This window comes from Haemaphysalis longicornis, unplaced genomic scaffold (genome assembly GCF_048455015.1).
Source record: "Haemaphysalis longicornis isolate Haplotype H1 unplaced genomic scaffold, Haemaphysalis longicornis Haplotype H1 scaffold_14, whole genome shotgun sequence".
NCBI lineage: Eukaryota > Metazoa > Arthropoda > Arachnida > Ixodida > Ixodidae > Haemaphysalis > Haemaphysalis longicornis.
In genome coordinates this window covers 37060251-37087244 of record NW_027526245.1, presented here as the reverse complement: position 1 = coordinate 37087244, position 26994 = coordinate 37060251, and the positions used below count along the sequence as shown (strand labels likewise).

The 26994-nt window shown below is 47.2% G+C and overlaps 2 protein-coding genes across 2 annotated transcripts in view; both read left to right on the top strand.

Annotated features, from left to right (window-relative positions):
* The window catches only part of LOC144165047 (uncharacterized), a 176018-nt gene that overhangs the window by 112671 nt on the left and 36353 nt on the right, over positions 1 to 26994 (top strand). The window lies entirely within an intron of this gene.
* On the top strand, positions 898 to 20162 carry LOC144165328 (uncharacterized). Its single transcript, XM_077695443.1, has 3 exons — positions 898 to 919; positions 2415 to 2558; positions 19147 to 20162. Exons 1-3 carry the CDS (start codon positions 898 to 900, stop codon positions 20160 to 20162), a joined length of 1182 nt encoding a protein of 393 aa, XP_077551569.1.

Genomic DNA, 26994 nt, shown 5'->3' with positions numbered 1-26994 from the left:
GTATCTTTCTTAGCGCATCGGTCACCGTCTCAAGGCTGGAATGATCACCCATCATACTAATACAGCTGCTCCATCCTTCATTCTGCGTTCTTCCCGTAAATGGAATCACCGATCTCTTCCAGTTGTTGCTATTAATGGCAACATCTTTTTCGTGAAACACTACCTTACATTGTGTGCGCAGGGTCAATTTAACGCAGTTTTATGTTTGTATGTTGACGTTTTCTTTGTAATCGTATTAACGCTGTATTTTTTTCTCCCAACCATCTCTCATGTTCTATTCAATGTAATCTACTTCCTTCTGTAATTCCAAGTGACATGAGGGTGTAATAAATACGCAAATATATAAGTAAGTAAATGACGAATGTCCGACATCGCACGGTGGATAAGTAAATGTCACGTGGCTACTAAAGGGTAAATTCTGAAAATCGCACAATGAGAATTTCTCTAGCATGCCTTTCATAGCATGTTTTAGCATGTTCTGCTGGGTGGCGGCTGGTACCAGTTTACTCCTGCATGGCTGGGTCCGGTTGCGCGGTACTGAGAAGCACCTTCTGACGGAGTCTTTCAGTGATAAAGATAAGTTATGGCGATGTCCTCTCATGCCACGTGCTGTAGCGTACATGGATCACTATTATATACCACTCGACAAGGTGTTGCGGTAGAAGCAGACGACATAAGGGAATCAATTTACTTGCTCGCGAACAATTGTAGCTAGGTACTAGAATATTTACGGTACAGTTGAACCTGGAATCAACGAACCTCTATGAAACGAATTCCTGGATTTAACAATGTTTTTCATTTGCCCATTTCCAGCCCCATTGAAACGTATGTGTTTGCAACCCAGGAGTAATGAAGCCTTTGCGACGGTTAACCTTGATGTAGCGAATTCGCTGCCCGATGGGGCGCCTTGCGTTTCAAGGTGATGGTAGTGGTGACACCGCGGACCCCGAGCCCATATGGGTTGGACCCACCCACGCCCTCGGCTGTGCGTGGCTTTGCCGTGTCCGGGGAAAAGGGCATCCTGGTGGCTGAGCCAAAGCCAGGGTTGTTTTGGACCTTCATGGCCCCCTGGCAGAGGCAACACACCCCTTCGGCCCCCGCTTCCTGTAGACGGTGCCCCCAGTCTGACCCGGTCTGGGGGGAATCAGCCAGTCGCCTTTTCCTGTCCTCTTCTTCATTCTTTTGCTTTCCTATTGTCTTTCCTAACCCTGTCCTGTCATCTTCTCTCTTTTTTATTTCTCCGTTTTTTTCTCCAGGCGGCGAGGTTTAACCCTGTGCGAAGGCTTCACCCTAGATCCCGAGCATAGGGCTATTGTGGCGAGGTACAGTTAAGGTGTACTTAACAGCCACGTTCCCTTGTTGGACTCAGTGGTGGACGACTGGCCTTGCCACCTAATTGATTCCATGTCGTATGGCTATCTTCTGAACTCCCGCAAAATACCCTTATCGACCTCCTAAAAGGGGTCGCACTGAAGCACTCCGAACCCAACCACCTCAGGCAGCTTTCAGCAAATACCTAGTTGTACACTCTACCGATGACAAACCTATCACCGACCTGTCAGTCTTGTTCATTGCCAAGTGTATTAAAAACACTGTTGGAAAAGACTACAATGCCAAAAAGATGCCCTCTGGAGACCTCCTTGTTGAAGTTATGCAAAAAACCCAAAGCGAGAACCTCGTAAAGCAAGAAAAAATTGCCAACTTGACTATCACAGTTACGCCACACCGCACGCCAGACACTGTCCAAGGTGTTATTTCTGACAAAGAACTCCTCCATGAGACAGATGATGACCTCCGTGAGGGACTGCATGACCAAGGTGTTGTTGGCGTGCGTAGAATTATTATGAGAAGAGATGGAGCAGAGATCAAGACACACCATCCTAACATTTGCTAGCTCTACCCTGCCCGAAACAGTGAAAGCAGCTTTCCTTAGCTGTCGTGTACGCGCCTACATGCCAAACCCGAGGCGATGCTTTAAATGTCAGCGGTCATGGAACTCTACGGTCATTGAACTATAGATTGCCGTGGCAAGCTCACCTATGCGAAATATGGCGAAAACGATCACTCTTCTGATGACTGCAAAAACACAATCATGAAATGTCCGAACTGCAGTGGCTCACACGCTGCATACTCTCAATCCTGCCCATTTTTCAAGAAAGAAAAAGAGATCATTCAGATCAAAGTAACCGAAAATATCAGTTTCCCTGAAGCACGCCAAAAGCACAAGATGTTTTCTGCTGCATTCTATGCAGACGCCGCCCGCCGGGGGTTGGGGCGACGTTTGGTTAGTACTGCGACACAATGCAGCTTAGCTGATGTGTCGCTGTCATTAACCCCCTCCGAGCAACCACCAGCTCCTGCCTCTACAGCAGAGGCCCTGGTGGTTCCTCCTCCTGCTGGGTTGCCATCCACAGCCGAGCACACCACCACTACTGCGGAGTCCGTGGAGAACTTGGTGACGGGCGTTGTTGGTACTGGTCCGGCCTCTTCCAGTCCAGCTCCATTGGCCCACACGACACCCGAGGGCACTAAGAGCATGAACTCAGGGGGCCCCACAGGTACTCGTTCCCTGCCCACACCGCAGGTTCCAACAAAGAAGCCTGCGGCAACCTCAGGAACCAATCCAAGAGGTGGATGTCGGAAGGACACCATTTCGGTGCAACCTGAATTATCAGTCGAGAACATGTTCACCTCGGCATCTCAACCTTCCCAGCAGGCACAAAATGAGTGCCGCAGCACTATTGGCCGTGGAAAAAATCACCTCCTCGTATCACAGGCCCTAAAGAAGACTCACTGACATGAACCAAAATAGGCAACTTCACAACTACATCTTTATTATCCTTAATCCATAATTGCTGTTGAAAACAGTTTAATGGAACTGTAGGGGTCTCATAAAAAACTTAGATGATGTATATGAACTCCTTTATAAACATCGATCCAGTATTGTTTGCCTCCAACAGACACACGTAAATACAGAGCAAAGTAACTTTCTTAAACAATACCCTGTCTTCAGGAAAGATAGAGATGCCTTTGCTCATTCATCTGGCGGTGTTGCCATTGTGACGGGAAAATCCATTCCTTCCCAGTCCATTAGACTATTCACCACCTTTGAGGCAGTTGCTGTCCGCGCGATCATTTTCGGTCGGCTGATTACAGTATGTTCCTTATACATTTCCTGGGTCATCAATTGTCTACCTCAGAATTTGAGTTGTTGGTGGATGAGCTTCCTGAACCATTTATCTCAGTTGGAGACCTAAATGCACACAACAAACTCTGGGGTTCTGAGAGAACTGACGCTCGTGGCCGCTTGATTGAACATTTCCTAGTATGTTCTGGTGCGTGTTTGTTCAACAAATAACAGCCTACATATTATAACATCACACACAACACTTACTCACACATAGACTTGGCAATCGGTTCTGCTGTTCTTTTTCCACTCGTTGAGTGGCACGTGGAGAAAAACCGCTCGGAAGTGACCATTTCCCAGTATTCCTGAGATGCCTAGACACAGACCCCTACACGGCCATCTCAACTAAAAGGTCTAAAGAAACAGCTGCAGACTGGGAGAAATTTTAGCAGAAATCTCAACTCACACGCAATTTCATAGAACACTTGGGTATTGATGAAGCTTGTAGCTTTATCACGGCACATATCCTTGACGCTGCAGAGAACTTCATTCCCCAGATTTCTGGTAACACAATTAACCTAAGGTGGCCCTGGGGGGATGAAGAGTGTCGACAAGCACGCCAAGCACAGAACAAGGCGTGGGGCATTCTTCGCAGGTACCCAACTGCGGACAACCTTGTAGCGTTCAAGCGCACCAAAGCCATGGGAAGGCGCATTCGCCGTCAGGCCAAAAACAATAGCTGGAGGTCCTTTTTAACTTCAATAAATTCTTTCACCGATACAAGAAAGGTTTTGAACAGGATAAAATAACTAAAGAGACAAAGTACACATGGCTTACCCCTTGTCAACACCACTGGTGACACCCTAGAGGACCAGGCAAATGCGTTGGCACAACACTTCGAACACGTCTCGAGCTCTTCACATTACACAAGCACATTTATACACTACAAGAAGTCAGCTGAGCGTAAGTCCATACGTGACCACAAGTAATCAAATGGCTCCTATATCTCTCCATTCTCCCTTCACGAGCTCATGACTGCGTTGGCTGGTTGCAAGTCTTCGGCGCCAGGTGCAGATAATATTACTTACGGCATGATCAAACACCTTCATACAGATACAATGAATACTCTTCTGTTTTCATTTAACAGAATATGGCGTGCTGGGCACTTTACAAAAGCATGGAAACAGGCTATCGTTGTGCCAATGCTGTAACAGAGAAAGGATGCATCCTGTGTTTCAAGTTATCGTCCAATTGCCCTGACCAGCTGCTTGTGGAAGCTGTTCGAAAAAATGATCAACAGAAGGCTACTGTACTTCCTGGAATACAGTTGGATTCTTGAAAGATGCCAGGCAGGTTTTCCGTCGGGCAGATCAACAACAGACAAACTTGTCGCTTTTGAATCCTATGAGAAAAATGCCTTTGTTAACAAGCACTTTTGTATGTCCATATTTTTTTATCTAGAAAAAGCATATGACATTGTCTGGTGCTACGGCATCCTGCGGGACCTAAAATCGTTTGGTATTTGTGGGAATATGCTTAACACCCTCGAAAGCTATTTGTCTGAACGAACATTCAAAGTGAGGGTCGGGGCTGCAGTATCCGCACTGTATATGCAAGAAAACGGTGTTCCTCAGGGTGGAGTACTTAGTTGCACACTTTTTATAGCTAAGATGAACACACTTGGAAAAGCTCTGCCCCGTACCATTTTTTACTCCATTTACGTGGATGATGTTCATATCAGTTTCCGGTCCTGTAACCTGTCTATCTGTGAACGGAAGTTACAACTTGCCACAAACAGGCTCGTAAAATGGGCCGATGAAAATGGCTTTAAGCTAAATCCTCAGAAGAGCACATGTGTATTATTTTCCGAGAGGCGTGGTATTCACCCTGAGCCCACCGTCCAGCTCAGTGGAGTAGCTGTGCCTGTGAAGAAGAAACACAAGCTTTTAGGGATTGTGCTAGATAAAAAGCTGTCATTTATTCCACATATAAAGCTACTCCAAATAAAATGTATAAAGGCAATGAATATCCTAAAAGTCCTGTCCCACCACTCCTACGGCGCAGATAAGGTGTGCCTGCTGCGTCTCTACAACAGTTTATTGAAGTCGAGGTTGGAGTATGGGAGCCTAGTATACGGGTCAGCTTCGAAAACCGCTTTAAAAATGGTTGACTTTGTTCTGCACCTTGGGCTTCGCCTTTCGTCAGGAGCCTTCCTAACGAGTCCTGCACAAAGCCTATATGTGGAATGTGACCAGTGGTGCCCGGAAGACCCGCGCTTATACACAGACCTATTGTATGCCATGAAGGCAACATCCATAAAAAATCACCCTTCTTCGTTTATTGTCAATGACACCTCTACCATGCACTCGTTTCTCAGGTGGCCCTCTATATCTATGCCTTTTTCGTTGAGAGTGAAACGGCAAGCCGAGGAGCTAGGGGTTTCTTTTAGAGAGACCTACAAAACTTCGATCACAGACCTTGTGTCTCCTTGGAAAATGTCGCCGATTTCTTGTGATTTATCTTTTAGAGCCATTAACAAAAGCACTGCACCAAGAGAATTCATCTTGCAGCACTTCCTACACCTACGACACAAATTGCCCTACACAACGTTTTACACAGATGCCTCCAAGTCCGCCCATTCTGTGTCATGCGCTGCAAATAGCCCAAACTTTGGTATCACAAAAACAATGCACAAAAATACCAGTATTTTTGCAGCTGAAGAACACGGCATTTTAACCACTGTGTAACACATTACAGAAACCAGAATACACAGTTTTATTATTTTTACAAACTCCCTGAGTGTAGTAGTAGCTCTCCATCCAGGAAAACCAACGAGAAACTTCAATATAAACCATTTTATCAAATCCATAATGTCTGCTTACGCTCTAAAGTAACTGTAGTAGTGTGCTGGGTACGTGGGCACAGTTGAATTTCGGGCAATGAAATTGCGGACCAGAATGCCGCTGCGGCTCTCCGCAGTGTTTTAGATATCCCACATGTTCCCTGCATAGACATGAAACCACTCGTTCGGAGTATGCTTCGGAGGCGCTGGCAGGTACAGTGGGATACACAAATCGAAAACAAACTGCACATTATAAAACCACAAATAGGGAAATACAACACAGAGAAACGGAACAGGTTCACAGAAATATCAATATGCATATTAGGAATAGGTCGCACACACGCTACTCACTCATATCTTTTAAACGGAACCCCACCACCATCTTGTGAGAAATGCGGACGAAGACTTACAGTCTTCCACTTATTGATTGAATGCTTGGCATACCATGACGCAAGGAAACAACACTTCCCCGAACCATACACCTACATGATACCGTTACACCCATCATTGTTTTTATCTGATCAACCCCCCATCAGAAGTGAACGCCTTTTAGCCTACCTCGCTGACATTGGATTTTTAGCACTTATCTCATACCATGTGTGACATCAGGGCCACCCAATGCAAATAGTGAGGGTGGTTCTGAGCATTTTCTTACATGCCAGGGACGTCACTGCCATCCCTGTTGTTATGGCGCTCCCAGCACACACTTAAACATCATCATTGTTACCTCTCATCTTATTCATCTTCACTTTTTAGAGTAAGGGCCCTTTACACCCATATATACACTAAGTTTATCGAGTACATCACAATCATCGCCATCACATTTTAACCACAAATGTGAGAAAACAAACATTGTCTTGGCGCTTTTTGGCCTCAGACGCCCTTGCGGCAATAATATATACATAATAGTAGTAGTAACGAATTCACTGCGCTGATGAGCCACTGTTTTTCGCAGTTTTCTTGAAAAATCGGCTGGAGAAAGGCACTAATTTAGCGAACTTCGCTCGCACCTGAAACTACTCTGAGTTTACTGCGTCAGTGCGGCGTTCATTAGGCGTGCTGTCGTGCTTTTTTACTGTTATCTGTGGTGTCGGTGCGTGAATGATGACTTTTTGATGCCAGAAAACGAAACATTTTGTCTTTTAGAGACAGGCTAGCAATTTTAAATGCCGTCTCCGCCAGCGAAAAAGACAGACGCCGTCGTGCCTAGTACATTATCCCAGCTAGCACTGTTTCAACAATTTTGAGTCCGTCAAATGGCATCAAGTTCAAGAACAGGCGCCCTTCGATCCTGCACAAATTTGGTTCTTAAAACGGGTTAAGGCGGCAAAAAGTGTAAACAGGCAAAAGTGATACTTTCGTTACGTTTTCGAATACGGGGGTAAGTGATCTTGCTTCTTTGTAGTGCTGTGTAGTCACTAAGGTTGTGGGAAAGCAGCGGGCACAAATCACGCAGATTTTCACTGTGAAATAAATCCTTGAAGGGTATGTTCACCATCACTGATTTCTAGCACTTTGGTTTCGTTTCTGCTTTATTCACGCGAGCTTTGACTCATTTCCTGCATGTAACGAAAGCGGCCTGCGTGTAACATAAAATTGGGAATTTTTGTCAACTTAGTTACATCCAACTTTAAGTGTATACCAGATTGCCGAATTTGTGCTCATCAGTATGCACCACACCAAACATGCTAAAGCATTTGGTCGGTAAATTACCCAGTAATACCACACTATGTGCGTCCATATAATGATAATTTATCCAAGTTAGAGTCAGCCGTACAAAGGGATCAAGTTAAACAAAGGCATCGGATCTTGCAAAAATAAAAAAATCAGCGTATCAAACAAAGCTGAAACGCTGCCTAAAATGCGTTCTTTTATTCCTGGGGCACCCAAGAGAAGGTATACTTTTCCATTGATTACAAATGTATGGCGTTACCTGTATTCGACTTCTTATGCAGCATTTTCCGGGTTTCCTTTTTTGCACTTCAGCCTATTCGGAAATCCTTATTCGTAGAGCCACCCGCAAATGATATTAAAGCAGCCCTTCGCGACCGGGTGCATCTCGATGTAAGTCTAAAGGGGCAAGTTCATTAGTGCTTCGAAACGCAATCTTCGCAGTTTGCTTAGCCAAGCTGAGAAGTTTGCGTAGCCACTCAGTTACACGAACTTCCTGACTAAAACAAGCTCTTGGGCAAGTTAGTGCATAATGATTTAAAAGTAGAGCGCGACTGAAACAACTACACAAGAAAGAACGACGGGACAAGTGCTTGTCCCGCCGGTCTTTTGTGTGTCGTTGTATAAGTCGTGCTCCAATTTTTAAGCTTCGTCGCTGGCGCCCCTGTTCGACAAAGGCCCTTGGGACCCTCCTTTCAAACAGAGTGCCATTAGAGTTGGTAGGAGGGTAAGAAAAGACACGACCTACTCAACTATGAGCCCCGGCAAAGGCTAACATAAGTTTGTTGCAGGCATGAATGCTGATTGCCCCATAGTACAGTGCAGTTCCTTCAGGCTCTTTGTGGCCTCTGCGATTAAATTATCTCAAACCAAAATACAAGTATAAAGCACAGTGATCGTCGTTCTGATAAATGGATTGCTTGGTGAGGCGCGCGAACTCTTGGACGCCGTTAGAAACTGCAGCACTACTGCTTGCATAAATGATGAATAGGTTAGAACCTCCAAAAAACTTACTCCGCAAAGGTTATCTCTTGCGTAAGCGTCTCTGTGTTTTATGTGGGATAGCAACAGTACTCAGACGCTATTTGGAACTCTTCAGGGGCGTTCAAATAACAAAATAGTGCTGTGTCATGAAGCCGTGTGGAATTAGCAAGAAGGATTTTGGCAGCAGCGAGAAGGACGTTATTTCTTGTTTTGGTTTTGTTGCACCCCACCATGCGGAAACGGGCAGTATTCAGAGAACGGTATCGGTACTGCGCAAAGGTTCGCCTCTGGGCACAGAGCGACATTCTCACCGGGGAGAACGGGGTTGAGGCAGGAGGGAGCGTACGTAGGATTCCATTCCTTTGATAGTAGCTTGCTTAACCAAATAGCTATTTCGCTGCTATTATGTTGACAAAAAAGATACGTTTCAAGTGCCGTATTTCTGTTCTGAAACACCCACTGCGGGATATAAAGACACGATTCCAGATGAGCGATCAGTTAACGATCGCTGCCCCACCCATGACTGGATGAGGCATAATGACGTGGGTCACTTTGGCAGACAAGAGAAAAGTTAAAAGTGGTAAATTGCGTGCCAAGTTCTTGTTACCTGAATGACGGCTTGATTTGCTTGTAATTCACGCCTGGTACTGCCGATATCATAGTTGAACCGTATCTTCTCGTCCACTTTCCGAAATGGCTTTCTGGAAGGTCCTGCGCGGTGCAGGTTGAGTGGCTCACTTAGCAGCATTGCCTTAGCAACCAAAGCATCCGCGCTGGTTACAATCGAGAGGGTAAAAGGCCACGCGGCGGCCGGACACCAGTCCTGAAATTCATACCTCCAAAACTACGACGTGTAGTTCATACCGAGGGCCACGTCAGTGTTATTTTCGCATGCTCGACCATAACACGGTCCCTATAAATTTCTGGGAATTTGTGAGTTTCCTCTATGTCAGCACTTTGGGAATTATTTATGAAATGGCTGAAGAAACAACGCCCAATAAACATATTGATATTACAATGCGGGAAAGATAATTACATAATTCATATATAACCTGGATATAAGGAAGTTGGCGATAATTCGAAATTTTTTGTTACATCCAGGTATTCGTACCATGCAGGTTTCGAGTTAAAGCTCGAGTGAACGAAGCAGAACCGGAACCAAAATGCTAAACTTCAGTGATGGCGAACTAACCCATAAGGATTTATTTCGCAAGGAAAAGCGGCGTGATTTGCGCGTGCTGCTTTCCCACAAATTTAGTTACTGAACGGCACTCCAACGAATCAAGGGCACTTCCCCCGTATTCACAAACGTTGCTTAACAATAATTTATGCCTTAACCCATTTCAAGGACCAAACGTATACTGAAAGAGCGCCTTTTACGAAACTTGATACTATTTTCTGAGCTCATAAATGTTAAGAGGGTAGTAGCTGGGATACTGTACCGGGCGGCGACGTTCTTTTTTCTCGACGAGAGAGACGGTATTTATACTTGCGAGCTTGTCTTGAAAAGACAAACCTTTTCACTTTCTGTCAGCAGAACTCATCACCGACGAACCGACACCACAGATAGCAGTGAAGACTGGCGACTACACGTCGACAGGCACGCCGAGCACCCAACCGACACCGCATTGACACTGGAAACGCATCTTAGTTTGCGGTGCGGACGATGTTCGCTAAATCAATGCATTTATGCAGCCAATTTTTCAGAAAAGGTGCAAGAAACAATGCCTCATCAGCGTAGCGAATTCCTTACATCAGGGTTAACGGTCGCAATGTCTTGGTTACATAGAGGTCGTAAAGACATGAATTTCAATGGGGCGGAAAATGGGGAATTGAAAAATTTTGTTAAATCCAGAAATTCGTTACATAAAAGTTCGATAAATCCAGTTTTAACTGTATTCTGAATGTAAATACGGAGTGCTACGCTAAAGAAAGAGGAATTTGTAAACTGAAACTAAAGCCGGTGTCACAACGTCTAAACATGGAGCACTTATAGCGTTGACCAATATTTATTTATTTATTTATTTATTTATTTAAATACTCTCAGGGCCATTCAGGCGTTAGAGAGAGGACCGGGTACAAAGTACAAAGATAATAATAATCAAGTAACAAGCAAGAAATGGATGAAAATGGCAAGCAATCTCAAGTTACACAGCCAAGAAGTGCGTTTTTGAAAGTGAAATGATCTGTGATTGATACAACAGAGGCCGGAAGGTGGTTCCAGTCCCTGCTGGTTCTGGGTACAAAAGAATCATAAAAAAGGTTAGTCCTGCATTGGGGTATGCCAACTTTCAAATCGTGGTCTATGCGAGATGATAGGTAGCTGGGACGAGTGAAAAGACTTTCTTTAAGGATTGCATTGGTATAAAAAATTTTATGAAAGAGTGATAAACGAGATAGTTGTCGGTGGGACGAAAGATCTGGAAGATGTAATGAAGATTTCATTTGCGTGACACTAGCTAAACGGGAATAATTTGAAAGCATAAGTCGTGCTGCGCGATTCTGGAGTGATTCGAGTGTGGAAATGAGCGTGTTAGTTGGTGTATCCCAAACTGATGATGCGTATTCTACTTTTGACCGTACTAGCGTTTTATAAAGCAACAATTTTAGTGCGGTAGGGGCGAGAGAAAAGTTTCGACGAATGAAACCAAGCATCCGGTTGGCATTGTTGGTTATGTGCTGAATGTGAGTGTGCCAGGTGAGGTCATTAGTAATGTAGACACCAAGGTATTTGTAACTGTTGACGGGGGATAAAGGCAAGTCATTCAGAGAATAAGCAGGGTCATGAAGAGTAGTCTTCCGTGAAATTCTCATCGATTTACACTTGGAAGTATTAAGTTTCATCATCCAGCGGTCACACCACGCAGATATGTTGTTAAGGTCAGATTGAAGGCAAGAGACATCGGATTGGTTAGTAATTTGTCTATATATTACGCAATCATCAGCGAACAGCCGTATGGAAGAAGAAACAGATTCAGGAAGATCATTAATATATATGAGAAACAGGAGAGGGGCTAAAACTGACCCCTGTGGCACACCGGACGTCACTGGGTGAAGGTTGGATTGGTAACCATTGACACTGACATATTGGGTACGGTTATGTAGGAAGTACTCAATCCATTTAAGTATGCTCGCGTCCAGGTTAAGTTTGCTCAGCTTAAAGAGAAGAAGTTGATGGGATACGGTGTCAAAAGCTTTCGCAAAATCGATGAAGTTGCAGTCAATGAGCAACGAGTGATCTAACGCCGAAAGAAGGTCATTGGTAAAGGCTATTAATTGGGTCTCACAGGAATGATATTTACGAAATCCGTGTTGGTATGGTGAAAAGAAGAAATTTGATTCGAGGAAACTGATAAGATTAGTATAGATTATATGTTCGAGGAGTTTACACGGAACAGAAGTGAGGGTAATTGGTCTGTAGTTAAAGGGAGAATGAACATCACCAGACTTGTGCACTGGGACCACCTTGCCGATACCCCAGTCTGAAGGAAGGGCGCCACTTCGTAAAGACTGTGAGAATATGTATGACAAGATAATGGATGAGTATGCTTCAGTGCTTTTTAGAAACTTGTAGTTAATGGCGTCGACACCGGAGGAGGATGAGAGCTTGGCCTTACGAATAAGTTTAGCAATGCCTTCTGATTCGATTGTAATATCATTCATTCGTTCAAACGGTACGGTGCAACAAGAAGGGAATGTTGTTGGTGTAGAATCTGTAAACGACAGGGAGAATGTGTTATTTAGGACGGTGCAACATTGGTGAGAGGGTACAGGTGTATCATCGGGTAGTCTTAATTGTACGTCATTGGTTCGGCGCATGGTAATCACGTTCCCAAATTTCCGTGGATTAGTGTTTAATAGATCAGGAAGTGTTTGCGTAAAAAACGTGTGTTTCGCGCTTGAGAGAGCGCGTTTGTATACTGAAGCTGCGGAGAGATAAGAGGATAGTCTGTTGCTCGATCTGGAATGCTTGTAGCTGCGAAAGATGCGCTTTTTTTTATTAAGAAGCCGTTTAAGCGTTGGGTTAAACCACGGCGACTTGTGCTGTGCCAATCGACGCAGTGGGATATACTTATCTGTTAGTTTTTTAACTATATCTTTGATTAAGCACCAATTATCATCAATGCTACGCTCCCAGAATTGCGGAAAATATGAATCGACAAAATTTGCAAGCTCCGAGTTAATTGCGTCAAAATTAGCGTTACTGTAGTCCCTAATTGTTTTGTAGTCAAGTAAATGGCGACCATTGCGCAATTGCTTAATAGTTACATTTTATTTTTAATTTGTTTATTAACCCAATTGAGACCTCTCATTTATTGTTAGCTTGCAAAGTGTATTTGCCCTGTGATTTTTATAGCCAGCACCGTCACCACGGTGTCGCTGCAGTCATTCAGGCGCTCACCGTCCCGTTTATCCGGTAACGACTAGTTCGGTGGAAGGGCACTGACAGCGATACGGTTCCCTCTATAATAGAAGATGAGATACAAGATAAAATATATTTATTTCAATATCAAATGATGCCAGGGACATTCAAACATTCAAAAAGCCAACAATGGGCTTGACGGGGAATGCCCCCTACAAGTTCTACATGCAGTGGTACTAGACGCCAAAATAACAAAAAGTCACAGTTCGTCTCCGAAATTCCACATAATATGCGCAGTCCTGTAATAAATTTTACCGTTTTCCTACGGTGAGAGTAAGATGACATGATATACCAAAACACAAAAAAGCATACAAGAAACCAGCCCGTCGTTGTAATTATTCTTGATACAGCCTAAAACGCGCATTTATTCGGAATATTGACCGAATATTCTAGTTTGAACTTTGTTAGCATGATAGACAACAGGACTATCACTTTGCCTTCGAATATTAGATGCAGAGCATCTGATTCACTCGCCTTGTCCCTCCGGCGTCGTCGTCGTCGTCGTCGGCGTTGTCCACCCCTCCCCCATTCTCCTCGCCGCGCCAGCTGCGCTCTCCGCCGCTCACCCCCTCTCCTCTCCCATAGCGAACACTCTCTCGCGAGGGGCATTGGATTGGATTCGACTGGATTTGCTTGGATTAGATTGGCTTGGCTTGGCTTGAACTGGATTGGAGTGGATTTGGATTGTATTGGATTAAAGTGGATTGTGTTGGATTGTGTTGCGTCATAGCCGCGGCACGTTGCGTCATAGCCGCTAGGGAGGCTAGGCTCTATATAGCCGCGGCAGACGCGCTGGGGCCGGCGCATGTGCAGTACTCTCTCTTCCGCGGTTTCCTCTCCTTCGGGCGCGCTGCGCATATAACCGGTGTGCCGTTCTCCGGGGAAGCAACATCCACGCTTGGCTCAAACACCTAGAGTCCACGCCGGTTTACAAGTAGGCCAACGTCGTCATCGACTGGGACCGGCTTACGCAGTCCCCTCAACGTTATGCGCGGTATAAAACGCAGTCCCTTAGCCGCTCCGCCTATGCGTCGCATCTACACAGGGGTTCCCGCGAGGGGAGGTGGGAGTTTTTTTCACTACTCACAAATAATGTGACCAACAATGTTATCTGAATAATTTTGGAGGGACGGAGCTCGCTGGGTTCTGTAATCAAAAGGCGTGTCCTTCCCTCTCAGGGATTGTTTCACCCGACCAACAAGTAAGATTTATTGTTGCTCCCCAACCCCCAAGAAACTTAAAAAAGGAATGTTGCTGCTGTCTTATATCCGAGGAAGCACAAAATTACGATTCATTTGGGCAGTGAAATATTTTCAACGTACTAGCAAGATAAGGGCTGCGAGCGGTTTTCTGACGAAATCACCGTACCAAAGTCTCGCAAAATTTCTCAGCGCGGTTAGAGCAATGGCAAACAAGAAAAGCTGCGCCCCGACGTTGCAGCCAGTCGCAAAGCGAAAAAGCCCCTTAGGCTGTAGGCACATGCAATTTTTGTAAACAAGCAATTGCTTCCTACTTCGCTACCATCTGCCCCTTTGGCCTAGTTTTTCAACTCCAGCCAGGAATTTGACATAACAGGGCGCCAAATAAATTCATCGACATTGATCTCCAGTCAAATAATTGGATATCCAAACTGCTAGAAGACCAATACAAATCCAATATAAAGTATGGCTGATAAATGCACTTTGAATTGCAATTCTTAGAAAAGTTTTCCCGAGCGTACTGACTAGGACACTGTACAAAAAGTGCAAGACCAAATGAGCGTGCAAAAACGGCTGTTCTCTCTCTGCGATTTGGCTTACATGCTATCCAGCCTCGAAGGTGTAGAGCTTTATCTCAGCTCACAAATATGGGCCTGTGCGTTTCACGTGGCTTAATTAAAATTGATAATTCATCCGGAATGGCTCAGGAAAAGCACTTTGTTCTACACAGTGTAGCAAAACTGCCACTGACAATTTTATAATATACCAGCTGTGCGAAAACACTTTATTGGCAAGTCGTTGTCTGAAGAGTCACCCGAGATATAATTTTTTTCTGAGTAGTTCAGGCAAAAGAACAGCTAAACCAATTTATTTGCGACGATACTGTACCCTGGAAAACTGATGGAGTGACACCAGGCGGGAATCCCAAAATATTTGCGCCTTCCCTGTAAAGTACCTAATAATGACTACCACATGAAACTCGGCGCGTTGATATAGTCGTCTGTAGCACCATCTTAACTATGGTTTACTGCGAGATATTTCGGTTAGTCTAAGGGCTACACAGCGTTCACAAAAGAAGTGGTGGTTACAGCAAATAATGTTGTCTTGCGCAGTAACAGTAATGACTATTACTGGAAAAATGCTGATTCGTGTGTCATTAAGAGCTGAGCTACAAAACAGTTAGTGATTCGACCTTGAAACTGGTGCCGTTAAACCTCATAAAATCGTAAGTTGGCAAATTCCCACCCATCACGCTTCCGCGCAACCTAGTAAATTCACAGAAACTTCAGAAAATGAAGATTAACGTCCCTGGAAGAACATAGCTTGGAGTGGAGGTACACACAAGCAGTAGAACGAGCAGAAATTTTCTCGTTTGAGTGAAATTCGAGTCATACAAAAAAGATATGTGTAGGTAAAAAACCAGCTAGGTTAGACGCCAAATCTCTTCCTGAAGATTCCGATAACAACTTTCCGCGCAGGCCTCTGTTTCCTTCAGTTATCCGAATGGTTACTGATACCGTTTTTTTAAAATGCTAGTTCAGATTAATTCCAGATCATAAACTTCTCTGTGGCACCTGCATCGTGTTTGCCCTAAAAACAATGGCGCACGTTTATATTATTTTTATTTTTTTCCGTTGCGGGAGTGATGCGAGCAAAATTGTGGTTTAAGCTCGGGCTTCAAACCATTGCAAGTTTTCCACTAGTCGCTAAAACGTTCCTTTGCCGAACTTCATTCCAGGCAATTGAACTATGCCTTTCTCCTGCAGAGACTGCGTTTTCTTACTGCGTATGCACTCAGTGGCTGCCCTCGCCGTGGCCGCATGCATCTGAGAGAAGGGGCCGTCCGAGACCAGGTGCGCTGTGTGCGGCTTCTTTCATGTCAAGTGCTTCGAGCCTGCCGACGTCGCTACAATGTAATCCTACAGCTCCCACAACATGCTAGTTTGAATCGCAGGCACGTGTTTATGTACGGCGGGATTAGCGGGTGCCGTACATCCGGGTCTGAAATTTTCCAGCTCCATGCTCCACCAACGTCCGTGCCGGCTATACGGTAACCGTGCCAAGAGTAACCAAGACCTCGCGGTTGTGATGGCACTAAGAAGAGAAACTCTACAAAGGAATCGGCATTTTTACCGGCCGCCAACAATTCAAACAGCAACTAGAATGGAATTCGTTCGTGGCAAGTTTCTGAGTGTCTGTGTTCGGCAATGGATGCTGACTGTGGTAAGGTGAACCGAAAGCGTGTGTGGCCAACCCCTAGGACGTTCAGATGGCTGGATCAGGCTGTGAGAAGAGGAGAAAGACGAGGAAAAAAAAAGGAGACGGGCTAACCGAAGCTCCAGGCCGGCGAGAAGACATGGCGTACCTCTCGTCCTTGTTCCGGAGGAGCGCTCAAACAGCCCTGGTGCCCGCTTGTCTCGCGGCGTAGGCCCGAGGAACACAACTTCTCAGCAGTCTCGGCCAGTCACCGACGCGGACATCCGAGCCGGGACTGGGGTTTGGTGAGACGCCGCGAGAACATTCTCCAGAGACTTGTGTTTTGTGTAACTGCCCGTCTGTGTGTGTTGGGTCCTGGGAACTATTCGCCAGTCTTTCATTTCGTGGTCTTGTCTTTGTGTTGGAAATACAACTGCTGGCAACGTGCAACGGAGCGAGTCGTAGGTCTGGTGCGAGATACTAGTTGGACTCCTGATCATTACACTGACACATTCGGCGTCGTGTAAGATTTGAGTGGTTGTAAAGTCACATGTGGGTTGCGTTTGACAAAACAGCTTGTTTTTTTGTAGCGTGAGATACACTGGCCGAGGTTCAGCAGTGTCGCATGGCTCCTTGAGAGCCGTGCTGCGCATGCGCGAGCAGCAGTGTCGTCACACGGCACACAGAACGTTGCTCGCTGCCCGGCGTCTCTCACACAACCCACGAGCTCGGCGTATTCGCCGACCTCCGTTCCGCACCTGGCGGCCCGGTCCACTTGAAGTCATGCGAGGGGTGGCAGGGTGCGGAAGCGATGGCTCGTGCGTCGCAGCAACACCGGCGTGCGACTGCATAACTAGCTTAGCTCTGCGGCAATTGGTGACGGTGCGGCGGACCCGATTGATAAATATACTTGTGTCACATAATGCGTATACCGTGTGTGTGTCGTTGAAGCAGCAGTAAGCATGATAATCACCTATCCTAGACTACCAGGAAAGGTAACAATACACACCTGAACATAGCTCACGCTACGTATATCCTGGCATAGCCCAGCTAAGCCGCTGCTGATTTTTTTGTATTTAAGATGCTTGGTCTTCAAAGCCAACAGCTCCGTTTATCGACCCAAAATCTCCACTTGGATGTCTTTACTCTATCACAAGGGCACCACCTGAGGTCCTGAGGTCTGAGGCCGTCGACGCGTCGGAGCGGCAGAAGTTACACAGAATAGAATTGGGCCTATAAAGAACGGATCATGGTTATTTCCGTGAAATTCCTGTCGTACAGTTGTTACACGAAATCATTTTCTGCGAGGTTACTTTCATTATTACACTTGCACGACTAGAGCTTTTGCGACCAATTTGCCTTGAATGTACCGTCTGCGATGTGAAGTATTTAAAGGATTATTTAATGGGAAAACGCTGCGTGAGAAATTCTGCCCCTGATTCCGATGTCATTGGCCATTTTGTGCATGCTGCGCCTTTAGCCTAACGCTTCCAGCATGCGCGTGACAATAATATCACGCGTTTCACATTGCACACTGACATGCAAAATTTAATATCTGTCATCACATAGTAAACCGTATGCGGATGCAGACTGAACAGCTGCAGCTACCGCAAGGGAAGCCGAACCAATCAGTTCAATAAAACCACGTCTATGCCCCCCATTTCCCCTATAAGTTTGAAATGTCATTCACTTGGGACACGGCGTTTGGTCCCGTCCAAGTTTTTCGTTGTTCTGGGCCGAACGTTGATCACTTCGGACATTCTGCCGCAATTCGGTTAATTTGGACTCCCTGCCAAATTCAGGTGGCGAAACGGCAGCGCATTCCGCTCCGGCCGCGGTTCCGCTAATTCGAATTCGCAGCAGAAATCAAGGCCCCGGCCACGGCGGCTGCTTTTCTGATGGAGGCGAAAATCGAAAACGCCCGGGTGTACGAGATGTTGACGCACTTTAGAGATCCCCAGGTGGTCAAAATTAATGCGGAGCCCTCCACTACGGCGTACCTCATCGCCTGCGTTGCGTCGACGCGTTAAACCCTACAATCAATCAAGTAGAAATCAAGGACGCACCTAAAAAGCAGCTTTGAGGTCGGTACGGGATGAGGTGAGCCGGCCGACGAAGACCCTAGTGATTACGACGAATGACCGGACCACACATTGAAGGAGGCCGCGCATGCGTTGAGCGTTCTTCAAGAAATTTGCATGGTTTCGCCGTAGAGGAAGTTCGTAAAATAGTGATTGTCTCGCACATTACCTCCGTGAAGCAGACGACGATCACTGACTTTTTAAAATTATATAATCTTGGTGATGTTAAGGCATTTGTCAGTTGTTATTGCCGCACTCGCGATAATTCGTACATTGTCTCTGGTACAATGAAATCCGAATGAATGGATTTTTTATGTCTATAAAGCGGATACGAACTTAAACGACCAAGGTTTAAAAAGCAGTGTGTCAACAAGACATATCATATTGCCGCGAAGAAAGCTTTCCCACAATGAGCCTCTACGTCACTGGGAGCACGCTCTCGTGGCGCTGTTCCACGAAGCCACGTGGAATGCGCGCTCGTGCGGCGGGGCTAGTTTTGGAGGAGACGCTCGTGGGGAGACGTTCGGAACGGTCGGTGTTTTTACGTTGTGGGCACAAGTTCGCCTCAATAAACTAATTGTAATCCACCCGTGCAACGTCTTGTCGCTACAAAACTGGTGGAGGTGCGGGGAACGATCAATTGCGCTCTACATCCACCCCCCCCTGTGTAGGCCCGGCGACAAGCTCAGCCACGGAGTTGACACCCGTCCACGAACGAACCAGCCGGCGACTGCGAGGGTTACCGGTAGAATTCCAGCCTATGACCAGCAGACCAAGGATGGCCACGCGGGACGCCAGCACTGTGAACTCCGGTACCGGTACGGCACCTTCCTACTTCGTGGTACACCAGCCCCGCACACCAAAAGTTTTCTATGGGGACTCTTTCGAGGACGGAGAAGATTGGCTCGACCAATTCGAACGCGTTGCGAACTTTAATGGATGGAACGAGCAACACAAGCTGCATAACGTGTACTATGCCTTAGAAGAGTCAGCTCGCACGTGGTTTGAAAACCACGAGGCCACGTTGACGCCGTGGAACGAGTTTCGCCGCCGGTTTTTGGCCACGTACGCCTGCACGGATCGTCGGGAAAAAGCTGAGTCGGAGCTTCAAGCTAGAAACCAACGGCCAAATGAAAGCGTCACCATGTACGTAGAAGACATGGCTCGCCTCTTCCGGCGCGCAGACCCGGCTATGTCTGAGGAAAAGAAGTTGAGACACCTTATGCGAGGTGTAAAGCAGGATGTATTTGCTGGATTGGTGCGCAATCCTCCGCAGTCTGTCCGCGCATTTCTGTCTGAGGCCACAGCAATTGAAAGGGCCCTACTCCAAAGAGCGAGGCAGTACAGCCGGGACATCACTTTTATGTCGAGCGACGCCCCTTCAGTGGAGCAAGGAAACGGCGGCCTCCGGGAGTTGGTCAGGTCGATCATTCGAGAGGAACTCCAAAAGCTGCACGGAGTCCAGCAGCTTCAAGCCTCCATGCCCCTTGCGGAGGCTATACGCCGCGAAGTCAGGCAAGCTGTTGGAGCGCCCGAGACGTATGAAGCCCCACAAAGGCAGTATGGTGTGCCGCAGGAGCCGTACGGGGTCCCGCAACAACAGACCCAGGTTGCCTCATATGCGGCAGCCCTGAGGTAGTCGGATCGCTACGTTGCCCCAACACTTGCCGCCGCAACACCGCAAACGACACTGGGCCTCCGACCCCGCGCCATGCTGACTGTTGATGAGGCACGGCGGCCTCGCAAGAGCGACGAGTGGCGCACGCCGGATCAGCGACCTCTATGTTTCCATTGCGGCGAGGCAAGCCACATATACAGAGCTTGTCCCTACCGACGACTTGGTCTTCGTGGATTTCCTCCACACGCCCCGCGCCCGAGGTACGGTGAGCGCCCCGCCGAAATCGAAAGCTACCTGGCCGAACGTCGAAATGGGTTTCCGCAGCGACGGCGCGACAACCGATCACCGTCACCGATGCGACGCCGCTATTCGAGTCCAAGCCCGTCACAATCTTCGCGGCATTGACGGAAATGCTAATGGATGACGTCATCCAGCCATCGAAAAGCCCCTGGGCTTCACCCGTAGTCCTGGTAAGAAAGAAGGACAACACATTGCGTTTCTGTGTGGACTACCGTAAACTGAATAGTGTGACAAAACGAGACGTTTACCCTTTACCTCGAATTGATGACACACTAGACCGCTTGCGGAATGCAAAATTCTTCTCATCATTGGACCTCAAATCAGGATATTGGCAGATAGAAGTCGATGAGCGGGACCGGGAGAAAACGGCCTTCGTGACACCTGATGGCTTGTATGAATTCAAAGTTCTCCCCTTCGGCTTGTGTTCTGCCCCTGCAACGTTCCAACGGATGATGGACACTGTCCTCGCCGGATTGAAGTGGCAAACGTGTTTAGTTTACCTAGATGACGTGGTGGTGTTCTCGGCCACGTTTGAAGAACATCTCACACGACTAATAGGCGTATTACAAGCAATCCGATCTGCAGATCTCACTATAAAGCCCGAAAAATGTCATCTAGGTTTCGAAGAGCTTAAATTCCTCGGCCACATAGTCAGCCAACAAGGTATCCGCCCAGACCCTGACAAAACGTCCGCGGTATCTTCGTTCCCCAGACCTACCGATAAGAAGGCTGTACGACGCTTCCTAGGCCTATGCGCGTACTACAGACGGTTCGTCGAAGGTTTCTCGAGGATCGCTGAACCTCTTACACGGCTTACAAGGGAAGACGTGCCATTTGTATGGGCAAGTGAGCAAGAGTGCTCCTTTGAGGAACTACGGAGACGGTTGCAGGAAGCTCCAGTGCTCGCACATTTCGACGAAACCGCTGACACGGAGATTCACACTGATGCTAGCAATGTTGGCCTCGGAGCTGTACTTGTTCAGTCGCAACAAGGCGCCGAACGAGTCGTAGCGTATGCGAGTCGCACCCTTTCAAAAGCCGAAGCAAACTATTCCACCACGGAGAAGGAATGCCTGGCCGTCGTCTGGGCGATCACCAAATTAAGCCCTACCTTTACGGCAGGCCTTTTAAAGCAGTCAGCGATCATCACTCCCTGTGCTGGCTCGCCAACCTCAAAGACCCCTCGGGTAGATTGGCTCGGTGGAGCCTTCGACTTCAGGAATACGACATAACAGTTGTATATAAATCTGGAAGGAAGCACAGCGACGCTGACTGCTTGTCACGAGCACCGATACCTGCAGAGTCCTATGATTACGATGAAGAATTAACACTTTTTGGGGCGATAGACTCATCCCAAATGGCCGACTTACAATGTGAGGACCCGGAACTAGGCCCACTCATCAAATACCTTCAAGGAAAACGCACTGACGTACCGCGCGCCTTCGCTCGAGGATTGTCATCCTACTGCCTCCGCGAAAACGTGCTATACAAAAAGAACCATGACAGCAGCAAAGAGGCCTTCCTTCTTGTCGTACCCTCAGTGCTTCGCGAAGAAATCTTACAGGCCTGCCACGATGAGCCAACAGCGGGTCACTTAGGTGTTAGCCGGACGTATGCGAGAATTCACCAAAAATACTACTGGCCGAGGCTTCTTCCCACAGTGCAACACTACGTGAAGACCTGTCACGATTGCCAGCGGCGCAAAACACCGCCATTGAAGCCCGCCGGACTACTTCATCCGCTGGAACCACCACAAACGCCGTTCTACCAGGTTGGAATGGACCTGCTCGGACCATTTCCGATGTCTTTCTCTGGTAACAAGTGGATAGTAGTAGCAACGGACTATTTGACACGGTACGCCGAGACCAAAGCTTTTCCTCGAGGAACAGCAGCAGAAGTGGCAAAGTTTTTTGTGCACGAGATTGTTTTACGCCACGGCGCACCCGGATTTATTATTACAGACAGGGGAACAGCTTTCACCGCCGATTTGATGAAAGACGTCCTCAGGCTGACGGGGAGCCACCATCGGAAGGCCACCGCATATCACCCACAAACCAACGGGCTTACGGAACGTCTGAACAGAACATTGGCTGACATGTTATCCATGTACGTCGACGTGGAGCACAAATCATGGGACGAAATTCTGCCATATGTAACATTCGCATACAATACGGCTGTACAAGAGGCGACGCGGAGGACACCCTTCCAACTGGTCTACGGACGTCAAGCAACGACAACACTCGATGCCATGCTCCCCCTCTATGATGGCGACTCAGGTGACAACGGAGCTGAAGAGTTTATCCAACGGGCTGAGGAGGCACGACAGCTGGCCAGGCATCGCATTCTGCGCCAGCAGGAAAGAGACGCGCGACAGTATAATCTCCGCCACCGAGCTACAAGGTACATGCCAGGAGACCTCGTGTGGGTGTGGACGCCAATCCGCCGCCGTGGACTCTCAGAAAAACTTCTCCGGCGGTATTTTGGCCCTTATGAAGTGACCCGCCGAATCAGTGACGTTACCTATGAACTTGTACCTCGCGGTTCTCGCTCCACAGCTCGCGGACGATCACCCGGCAAAGAAGTCGTGCATGTTGTGCGCATGAAGCCATACTATGCGCGGTAGATCCACTCAAGACTTCATTGCACAGGACACTGATGTGCTATCTTTTTAGACTAGCTTCATTTTTTTTTCTTCTTTGGGTTTACATTTCGTGCTTTGCTCGTATTTTTTCCTTTGTGTTTCTATTTATTTCTGGCTTAATTTCCTCACCTTATTTGTACCACAGCATCGGGGCGATGCTGCTAACGAGGGGAGCAATGCCGCGAAGAAAGCTTTCCCACAATGAGCCTCTACGTCACTGGGAGCACGCTCTCGTGGCGCTGTTCCACGAAGCCACGTGGAATGCGCGCTCGTGCGGCGGGGCTAGTTTTGGAGGAGACGCTCGTGGGGAGACGTTCGGAACGGTCGGTGTTTTTACGTTGTGGGCACAAGTTCGCCTCAATAAACTAATTGTAATCCACCCGTGCAACGTCTTGTCGCTACAATATAAAGCAAATTGTGTTTTTGGTTGAAAGCCTAAGCATGCTCCAAGTAAGGCTCTGTCAGCTAATAGATTATTAGATCAAGACTTCAATACGTATTGGTAATGACGCTTGCCTTGTGCTAGCTGCAATTACGTTTATAGCTTTGAGTTCGCGCACCCAAACTGCCTCATTTCATCATTTACAAGCACAAAACAAACAACAAAACATTCCCGCCATAAAACCAATAAATACATTGAACCACATTATTTGTAGATCTTCCTGTGTTCAACGGTGCGCCTAACTATAATGGTGCTTTTTAAACCACTAGTCACGCCAAGAAAATTCCCCACGAAGGAATAGAAAATGCAATCTATATTCGCAAAAATAACGCACATAAATGTTATTTCGGGCTCTATTGAAGATTTGAAATTCTTTTTTTAGTCCTTCTTTGCAAGCAAATTGTGTAAAAGGGTGAAACAGCACTTGCTTTGTGCGGTTTATCTTTTGGACGCAACGTAGTGTGCGCATTGCCTGTTGTCGCCTATCATACGGGCGTATATCAATTAGACTTATTTTGACCTTTATTCTTAGGCTTAGTTCCGCTCGTGATTTATTAAGTACACGTACTGCCTTGCGTGTTAGGAGCCTCAGTTGTTTCCGTCAGTTCTGCTACGTATCTTTTTTACGCATTTTTTTAACCTTTTCTCAGCGACCCGTGCTGAATCATTGAACAACTTGCTGAGGACCATTTCACCAGCGAAAAACGGACGGGGACCTAGAAAGAAGTAGACGGGACACTCGATAGTAGACCGGACTAGCGAGTTCCCGTCTACTTCTTTCTGGGTCCCTGCCCGTTTTTCGCTGGTGAAATGGTTCCAAGTCAACACCAACTAGCCCAACTTTCAACCCTAATTAGTGCGGACATTGTCAGCTGTGGTCAGTCTGTTGGCCGGTCTTTCACTCACTCACTCACTCACTCACTCACTCACTCACTCACTCACTCACTCACTCACTCACTCACTCACTCACTCACTCACTCACTCACTCACTCACTCACTCACTCACTCACTCACTCACTCACTCACTCACTCACTCACTCACTCACTCACTCACTCACTCACTCACTCACTCACTCACTCACTCACTCACTCACTCACTCACTCACTCACTCTGTTCAATAATAAATCCATTAGAAGAAACGGTCTTGACTGTATACAAATGCATCCGTTTTTCTTGCCATCATGTCTACGGCATGTGCGCTGACGACTTTACGGCATTCATCCACAGGACATTCAAATCACGGCCTGCCGGCATTTCAATTTGAACTGGAGTTCACCATTTGGTAGGCTTCTACCGCACAAGTGGAAGGTTTTGCAGTTTTCCTTTTTTGCGAGCACGAAGGTGCCTGCAGCTGTTCATGACATACGCAATGAGACCGCGAGGGTGTTCCGTGGACGGCGGCAACGGAAGAAGAGTTTATGAAACACGTTTTTCTTGTGTTCATTTATGGGAGAATGTCGTATCCTTGGGAAGGACCTTCTTTCAGTCACCGGAAAAATAAATAATAAGTGAAGCGCACTGACGATCTCAAACACAGCGCTCCATTTTCTGCTGTCTGTTTTTTCGGTGGTTGACAGAAGATTCCAGGAAGCAAGACATGTTTTCCGCTCTCGCCTTCGCGTTCTGTTTGGCCATGCGTCGGCGTCGGACTACAGAGAGCTGGTATTCCTGACAGGCGCATCGTGTCCGGCATACGGTACACCCGACAGCAACCCTTCTCCAGCAATAAGCGGAATCCACTAGACAGGGTGTATGAGTGCACTGTGACCAGCCTTGTGAGCGGGAAAATGAAAGAACATGATAAATACAGACAACAGGATGAAGGCACACGTTAAATAACTATAAAAAAATCGGCCGCGTATATGCTCAATTCCTGCAAATGTCGTCGAACGACCGCATTCTGCCGGCCTGTCGCGTAAGTGCATCTCTTCTCATACCTGCGCCCCTCTCACACTCTCCCTCTCCCATATGGCTCTCCCCACAATAAACGCAATAGAGGTTTACTGAATTCAATACAATTTTTCCGCGTTCCGCTGCTCGTTCCATAAACTGGAACCTTTTGCCAGTGTAGAACGTTTTGGAATGCCTCCTGGGGGCGCTTTTTGTTTTTTTGGGTTAAAACATTGTTTTCAATGCGTGGTTTTGATCTCCTATAGCAGAAGTCCAGCAACCGATCAATTTTAATTAAAAGACACTGCGAGTGACAATTGCGCATTAATGTTTCGCCTCGAATGTCCCTAATGTCTTTTTTGCTGAACGATGCGTACAAGCATAACACTTGTTTTCAGATCTAGTGTTTTCGAAATGTTTTGGCCGTATTGACTCATCCTTAAAGAATTCTGTTATGCTTTCGCCCGGTGGCTACCCAGTATATCTACCCAGTACGTCGCACTCAACAAGCTGCTCGTGAAAGAACGTAGGTACGAACTGGCAACCCATGTGCCGGTACCTTCCAACACCTCGCTCGGAATGATCTTTAATGTACCGGAAATGGACAGTGCTGAAAAAATCTTCCACGGTGTACTTGCTTACTACCCTGAACTGAAAATTCTGGCCGTCAGGTGCCTCGGAACGTCCAACATGGTTCAAATCTTCTTTGACGGACCTCGCTTCCCCTACTGGGTGAGGTATCGAGCGGCTACCTACCGTTGCAAGGCTCGGAGACGCAAAAGCGAAGTGCGTTCCAGCTGCTGGCGACCTGGACATCGCAAGTACGTCTGTCCGCAGCAGTCCTTGTCCCCCCGCTCTGCCTCTTGCGGCATGACAAATACCCCGGACGGGCACCTATGTTCACCAAAATGCATAGTCTGTGAGAAACCCCACCTCACACCACGGCGGACTGCCCCAGAAGGTTCCTGCCACGTCCAAGACCCACCACTTACGCCCAAATGGCAGCCAAGGCACAAGACCTTTCAAATAAAGTTCAGAATGGAAGCGACTTTCTGCCTCTTCAGGCCATTTCACAAGACGCGCTGCACACATAACAGAAGAGACAATGGCAAAGCCAGGAGGTCAAGAACTCCCCAGTTCAAGGCGCTCGCTCGACCAGCGGTTCAAAGAGAAGCTATCAGCAGCAGGTGAGCAATCCCAGTGCATCTCCCCACTTGGTCAATCACCCCCATGGTAACCCTTCCATCAACTCGTCAACATTGTCGCTATCACCTGCAGTAATACCCCCCACATCCTCCACTCTTCCTCCCCATCTCCATCCTTTGATATCGCTAGGGAACTGCAGGCCATGCGATTAGAGTTGGCAGCACTTAAAGCGGAAAACGCAGCGCTGAAGAAAACCTCGCATTGCGTTCCGCAAGAAATGCAGATACCGAACAAGTATCACCCCCTCCCAAATGGAGAGCGACCAGTACGCCTTCAAATGAGGACTCCCTCTCAATGGAAACTGTCCAGGATAATCGCTTTGAGAGTCTAGAGCGTACGCATGCAGGCGAAAAGGGGAGTACACGCATATAAC